At 40.6% G+C, this 7,922-nt stretch overlaps 1 protein-coding gene across 4 annotated transcripts in view; it reads left to right on the forward strand.

The window, feature by feature from the left end:
• NPEPPS (aminopeptidase puromycin sensitive) overlaps positions 1–4,950 on the forward strand; it is a 63,906-nt gene extending 58,956 nt beyond the window's left edge. Inside the window, exon 23 of one of the 4 annotated variants that reach the window (XM_006098906.3) lies at positions 3,388–4,950. In XM_006098906.3, coding sequence (XP_006098968.2) covers positions 3,388–3,540 — 153 coding nt within the window. In that variant the 3' untranslated portion in view covers positions 3,541–4,950. The remainder of the gene's footprint in view (positions 1–3,387) is intronic. The other 3 variants (XM_023762616.1, XM_023762617.1, XM_023762618.1) reach the window with 3 other exon arrangements.
• The last annotated feature ends 2,972 nt before the right edge of the window (positions 4,951–7,922 follow it).

The raw sequence follows: 7,922 nt of genomic DNA on the forward strand, positions 1-7,922 counted from the left end.
TTTATTGCTTAGAGAAAGACAGCTTAGGTTGATTCTTTAATGCCTGAAGAATTTAGGGTTGGCATCAACTTTGAGGGAGTTGAAATATGGTTGAAAGAATATGGAACTTGGAGGCAGTTGACCTGGGTGTAAAACTCTGCTCTGCTCTGTGTTAGCTATTCAACATCAAGCAAGTTTTTTAACCCCTATGAGCCTGTCTCCTCATCTGTAAAATGGGGTGATGATAAGATTATTATTTAGATTAAGTATCACAGTGGGGCTGGAACAGAGTAGGTCTGTCATGTTAACTTTTTCCCTTTTTAAAAAAATTTTTTTTTATTGATTTCAGAAAGGAAGAGAGATATAGAAACATCAATGATGAGAAGAGAGAGAATCATTGATTGGCTACCTCCTGCACACCCCCTACTGGGGATTGAGCTCACAACTGGGGCATGTGCCCTTGACCAGAATCGAACCCGGGACCCTTCAGTCTGCAGGTCGACACTTTATCCACTGAGCCAAACTGGCTAAGGCAGCTTTTTCCCTTTCTAATAACCTATGTAGGTGACTCTGTAGGAACTCCTCTTAGCCTTTAAAATGTTGACAATCAGTATAGTGATAAAGTTTGGCATTTAGGGGAGAAATCTACACTGATTAGGAAAATGTTACCTTTAAGCCTTCCATTGCTTTTAATTGTGAAGTATTTTTAAAGTGTCACTTTCACCTTCAACATTTGAAGGCAAGGGGGTTATCTGGTATGGATTTGGAAGATAATGTTTGGTTCACTCTGTGAGCCATTGTTAAAAACTTTTAAGATCTTGAGAAAACAGTGAAAGACTTGATCTCTGCCTTCATTTAGTATTGTGCATTGTATTAAGTGAACAATTCAGATAAGTACTCTGAAGGAGAAATACACATAATGTGTTTGGAGGGGAAGGCAGTGGCCAATTTAAGTCTATAAGGTAGGTAGAGGCCAGACCGTGGAGGACCTTGTAGGCCATATTAAAATGTTCCTGAGAATTACCCAGGGTGTGGCTCAGTGGTTGATCATTAACCCATGCACCAAGAGGTTGCTGGTTCAATTCATGGTCGGGGTACATGCCCAGGTTTCAGTCTTGATCCCACCCAGTACAGGGCATGCAGGAGGCAGCCAATCAATGTTGATGTTTCTCTCTCATTGATGTTTGTATCTCTCTCTCCCTCTCCCTTTCTCTCTCTCTAAAGTCAATAAAAACATATTTAAAAAATTAATGGAAAGCCTTTGAATGGCTTTTAAAAAAAAAAAAGGGAGTGACTTGCCCAGCTGGGTGTGGCTCAGCGGTTGAGCGTCAACCCAGGAACCAAGAGGTCACAGGTTTTATTCCTGGTCAGGGCATATACCCGTGTTGCAGGCTCAATCCCCAGTAGAGAGTATGCAGGAGGCAACCGACCAATGTTTCTCTCTCATCATTAATGTTTCCATCTCTCTCCCTCTCTCATTTCCTCTCTAAAATCAATAAAAATATATTCATCATTGATGTTTCTATATTTCTCTCCCTCTCCCTTCCTCTCTCTAAAATCAATTAAAAAATAAATATAAACCAGTTTAGAAAAAGAAAAAAGGAGGACCTGATCTGGTTTGTATTTTTAAAATCTCAGGCTGGCTGCAATAGTTTGAAAGGGAGAAGAGAAGATGTTGGGAAGCTAACTCTCCAAGCAAGAATGATATAGTAGCTTGGAGGAGGTGAAGTAATGAAAGAGATTCAGGGGCCTGATTTTGTTAACCAACCTTCCTTCCTTCCTTCCTTCCTTCCTTCCTTCCTTCCTTCCTTCCTTCCTTCCTTTCCTTATTTATTTTTTATTGGGTTCAGAGAGAAGGGAGAGGTACAGAGAGATAGATACATCAATGATGAGAGGGAATCATTGATTGGCTGCCTCCTGCACACCCCCCCACTGGGGACCAAGCCCGCAACCCGGGTATGTGCCCTTGATCGGAATCGAACCTGGGACCCTTCAGTCCGCAGGCCGATGCTCCATCCACTGAGCCAAACCAGTTAGGGCTGTTAATCTTTAATTCAACAAATATTTACTGAATGGCTTCTCTGTGTTGTGAACCTATCTGGGGGCAGGGAGAGTTGCAGATAATTCCCAGGTTTCTCTTGTGTAAATGGTGGTGCTGTAATAAGAGGAAGTCTAGCATCTTACTCAGGCCCTAAGAATCGAACCATGATAAGGAGACTTGGGGGAGGGGCCATTGTCATCTATATAAATAAGGTTATTGATTTCTAAAAGGTCTAGACTTAATCTGATGAATTAGTCATTCTCTCTAGTTCAAAGGGAAGACCCCATCCTTTTGCTGGTTGGTATTTAAGAGTTGTTTTGTTTTCAGTGAAACCAGGTAGACTTCATTAGAAAATTAATTCAATCTTGACTCAATAAGCATTATAATAAATTATAATAAAATTATAAATAAATTATAATAAAATAGTTTTATTGTGTGAAAAGTGTGAGTCAATGGAGTATTAAATTATTAGGGTATAGCAGCAATATAAGTTTCTTGGTTTTATCCCTTACGAATCTTTATCTGAAGCAGCCAAAATATGTTGAGTCCTTCAGTACTCTGTGACAACTGTTTATATGCATTGTCTCTTTAATCTTCTGGAGTAAATATTTTCTCATAGATGAGAAGACAGACTTAGAGCAGTTAATTTACTCAGTCATAGACTAGTACATGATCAAGTCTAGAATCAAGTTTCAAGCCTGATTCCAAAGCCTAGAGTAACCACTAGACAGTGAGTCTAAATCTAAAGAAAGGTTATAAGGCCTGGCCGGCATGGCTCAGTGGTTGAGCAGAGCATCGACCTATGAATCAGGAGGTCACAGTTCAATTCCCAGTCGGGGCACATGCCCAGGGTTGTGGACTTGATCCCCAATGAGGGGTGTGCAGGAGGCAGCTGATCAGTGGTTCTCTCTCACTAATGTTTCTATCTCTCCCTCTCCTTTCCTCTCTGAAATAAAAATATATTTTTTTTAAAAAAGAAAGGTTGGCCCTAGCTGGTTTGGCTCAGTGGATAGTGTCCACCTGTGGACTGAAGAGTCCCAGGTTCTATTCCTGTCTAGGGCACATGCCTGGTTGCGGGCTGGATCCTGCAGGAGGCAGCCAATCGATGATTCTCTCTCCCTCTCCCTTCCTCTCTGATGTCAATAAAAATATACTATTAACTTTTTATTAGGTTTTAAGCATATAATACTTAAGGGAGAATTCCTATAGGCAGGTCCAAGAAGCTGCTTGTTTCTTTTAGTCTGGGGATGGCAGTGGTAAATTGTTATGAGTGAAGGTTATGATTCCTTTACAGACGAGCAGGTGTTTTTTCAGGACCCCTTACTATTGCTAGTAATAATCCTACATTCTGGGTTGTTTTATACCAGGCTTTCTTCGAGAGTCACCCAGCTCCTTCAGCTGAGCGTACCATCCAGCAGTGTTGTGAAAATATCCTGCTGAATGCTGCGTGGCTAAAGCGAGATGCTGAGAGCATCCACCAGTACCTCCTTCAGCGAAAGGCCTCACCACCCACAGTGTGAACCCTGAGCACGCTGCCACTACGGTTCTGCTGCTTCGCTGCCGGGATAAGGTGGAGCTACCGAACAGCTGATTCATATACCAAGAATTTGGAGTCTTCTTTCAAACCAGTGGGGGTTGGACAATGAATGTAGTTAACTGGTTCCTGCTCACACTCCAGAATTAAGTTCTATTGAAAAAGGAAAATCAGCAATTCAGCAAAAAAAAAAAAAAAAAAGAATAAAAAATAAAACTGTAAATATGATAGTAATAAAATAGAGCATAATGAAACTGTGAAACTTCCTGAAGCCTTGTCAAGTGGTTAAAAGTATTTAACACTCTCCTGTTAATGACAGATGTTCTGTTTTTATAACCTACCAAAAGGAAACTAGAGGCTTCTGGGCGAAGAGGATATTTGTGAAGTGGGTTCTGCAAGCAGCCTACAAGCCAAGGGTAGTGTCCATTGCGGAATGGTTAAACATGAAAGACTGATAGCTGGTATAATATAGAGTCTGTGCATAATTCCAAGTGGGTTTTTGGGGGTTTTGGGGGGTATTTTTGGCATGGGGACTGATCAGGAGACATATTTTCCTGCATAACTCAATCCAATCCAAGGATTGTAGTTTTCCTCCTTGCCTTCCCTTCTGTGTGACCCCTTGGCAAAAAAAGAAAAAAAGAAGAAGAAGAATAAGAAGGTTAAAAAAAACACTTATCCTGGTCTGGGTTTTTCCTCCCCTTAGTTCCACCCCCAGCACCCACCCCCGGTGTCCTTCTTAGAGATAACGAAATAATAAGGAAACATCTTTTATAGCCACATTAAATAAGAGAAACTGATATACATTATTTTTTCTTTCCTTTTTAAGATTACTTTTAAGAACCCTGAAAGGCATATAGGTGAGACTATAGAAATGAAAAGGTTTTCAGCCAGGCCTTTCTGAAGGAGTTATTCTGCTAAAAATGGTCTTAGTTGTCTTGTAGGCCAACTATCAGACCTCTTATTGACAGTATCCGCACTGGCTTCTCCGGGTTCATTGGGGGCATGTAAGAAGCCAGTGGTCACTGCTGCAGGCCTATTTATTAGTGGTAACTGGTTAAAAGCAGCAACAAAGACTATACGCCTGTGGTGTGCCACTCTCTGCTTCAACAGTGCACCCTACTGACAAGCCTCACCTATCTAATCCAGTGCGTTTTAACTCTACATCTCATTCCTGTCTGTCCCTATAATTTTTCTTTTCTTTTTTACCCTCTTTTCCTTTTATTTTTTCTTTAAAAATATTTTTGTGTTATTAACAGAAATTCATATTTGGTGTGGCTTAACTATTTCAGAAGGTCATCAGATTGTGAGACTGCTTCCTTGAAACATTTTTGTGCTATTGTTTTAAAAAAATAATAATTAAAAAACAGTTGGCGTTAATAAAAATGTCAATGTGAAACGGATGTCATGATTTATTTATTTTATCTATTTGATTAGAAACTAAAAAGTTTCCTATCATTCAGCAGGATTGTAAGTTTCACTACCATTGGATTTTTTTGAGTCTAAGAAAATCTAGTTCCTGAATTCCTAATGAATAGTACCTAAACAGAAAAATCCTAAGATTCCTTCTTAATTAGTTCTGAATTCTCAAAAATCTCTTAGAGCTCATTAGAGTCAGCATTCATGAGTTGAGACCTTTATTAAGGCTTCCTTATACAGGAGCCAAGCTCGGGGCTGTTCTGTGGACTCTAGGCATGTGCTTAAGGAAGCTGCAAAACAGGTTCACAAAAGACTGAGAAGAATTCCGCTTTAATAAAATAACTCAATTTTACATCAGAAATTCTGGAAAGTCTCTCTCCTCCCCACCACCCTCTCTCCCCACTCTTTCTCCCTTCTCTTTCTTTTCCCTCTCTTTTCTTTCTCCCCTAAAAAAAAATAAAAAGAATTCTGGAAAGAAAATATTTTCGTCTCGGCATACATGTAAGCTTTGTACAGTGTAACAGTTCAGTTTGCATTGTGTTGGGGGAGAGGTGGTGCGGGACGTCTTCCACTTGCCCTTCAGCCAGGAGTTGTTGACCCGTGTGTGTGGCATTAACAAGCCCCTTTGCCCTCTCACTCAGGTTGTGTTGATGCAATTAGTAAACCCTCAGATGATCAAAAGGCCTGAGAAAAGGATGGTCAGGAAATCTATTCTGGCTTCCCCATTGCCAGGTCACATGGGCTGTCTTAAGTCCCTCTACCAAAGACCGTGACCCTATTATGCAGCCCTCTCTAGCTTCTAGCTCCTCCTCTCTGCCCCTTCAAACCCAGGGACATAAAGGACAACTCCTTAACCAGCTCTGGATTATTCCATCATTCCTTGTTGGTTTCCCTGAACGCTGCCCATGTCTTTGTAAATAGTCCCTTTATTAAACCCTCCTCAAGTTATCCAGTTTGAGTGTGTTCTCTGTTTTCTACTAATATTTTGACTGATTTGGACACCAGAGTCCTGATTTTTAAAGGTCTTGATCTAACCTTTTTTGTGTCAGGTATTTTAATTTATTATTAGTCTTCCAAATAGCTCCCTATCATAGGTAATATACTCATTTCACAGATAAAAAAGCAGGCTTAGAAAAATTAGGCAAAGTAGTTATTTTGCACATAACATTCAGAACCAGTGGTTAACCCAAGCTTGACAGTGTCCAAAACCTGTGTTCTTCCAGCTAGTTGTCATGCTTCCACAGTTAGAAGATCATATAGTCAGACTCTACCCAGGCAATAGCTTTAAGATATTTAATGATTTTCCTTTTCCCTAATATTTCTTGATTTACACTTTAGTGGAAATCAGAACATTGGAAAGACGAATGTGTTGATCCTCCGTGTGGAGAATTTTATTTATTTATTAGAGGCCTGATGCACGAAATTCGTGCGAGAGTAGGCCTTCCTTCCCCCAGCTGCCGGCACCAGCTTCCCTGTGGCACCCAGGACCCTGGCTTCCCTCGCAGTCCCGGCTTCGTCCAAAGGACATCCAGTCTAATCAGCATATTATGCTTTTATCATTACAGATTTTAAAAATTTAATTGGGGTGACCTTCGTCTATATCAGCGGTTCTGAACCTGTGGGTCGCAACCCCTTTGGGGGTCGAACAACCCCACATCGGAAAACATATATAATTACATATTGTTTTTGTGATTAATCACTATGCTTTAATTATGTTCAATTTGTAACAATGAAATTGGGGGTCACCACAACATGAGGAACTGTAGTAAAGGGTCGCGGCATTAGGAAGGTTGAGAACCACTGGTCTACATGAACATATAGGTTACATGTGTGGGTTACTAATTTACAAAATCTGTATACAGGACCATGTGCCCACCATCCTGTGAAGCAATAAAGCCTTTTGGGAACAGTAGGCAATGGTGAGTGAATTTTTTTAAAATCTATTTTTATTGATTTCAGAGAGGAAGGGAGAGGGAAAGAGAGAGAAACATCAATGATGAGAATCATTGATCAGCTGCCTCCTGCACGCCCCCTACTGGGGATCGAGCCTGCAACCCAGACATGTGCCCTTGACCAGAGTCGAACCCTGGACCCTTCAGTCTGCAGGCCGACGCTATCCACTGGGCCAAAACAGCTAAGGCAGTGAACCCCTTGAAATTATTTGTAAAGAATGTATCTTTCTGCCCTAGACGGTTTTGCTCAGTGGATAGAGTGTCAGCCTACGGACTGAAGTGTCCAGGGTTCAATTCTGGTCAAGGGCACATGCCCGGGTTGCAGGCTTGATCCCCAATAGGGGGTGTGCAGGAGGCAGCCTATCAATGATTCTCATCATTAATGTTTCTCCTCTTCTCTCTCTCTCTCTCTCTCTCTCTCTCTCTCTCTCTCTCTCTCACTCTCTCTTCCCCTTCCTCTCTGAAATCAATAAAAAAAATATATTAATAAAAAAAAGAATGTATCTTTCTGTAGTATGCAATTTGGGGGTTATAAGAGGAGTTCTACAGCTTTAAATAAATCCTTTCTATTCTATTACCCAAAAAGGTCCTAGAATGTTATGAGAAAGAGTTGGAGCCACATTTGTAGGGTTAGTGATTTTTCTTCTCAGCAAATCATAAAAAGAAGCACTTGGTAATATATTTATCCCGCTGTATCTATACTTAGAGACAGCATCATTTTTGACTGAATAACAACACCTGATGAGAATTGAATCTCCTCTCACTATATTAGTTTTAGGACCTCAGAGTTGTTTTAGTTTTATTTTTTATAAAACTATCTTTTGAACAGTGCAAAATACCCAACCAAGATGGACTATGCCTTCTTGTACCAACCCTGATACATGCAAAGTGGTCAAGGTGTTTGGGTTCAAATGCAAGAGTAAAAGACAGGAGAACCTAATGTTAATAAAACACTGAGCCAAACAACGGCTTTCCCTGGGAAACCAAATCAAAGGATTGG

This window comes from Myotis lucifugus, unplaced genomic scaffold, assembly GCF_000147115.1.
Source record: "Myotis lucifugus unplaced genomic scaffold, Myoluc2.0 scaffold_254, whole genome shotgun sequence".
NCBI classification, from domain to species: Eukaryota; Metazoa; Chordata; class Mammalia; order Chiroptera; family Vespertilionidae; genus Myotis; species Myotis lucifugus.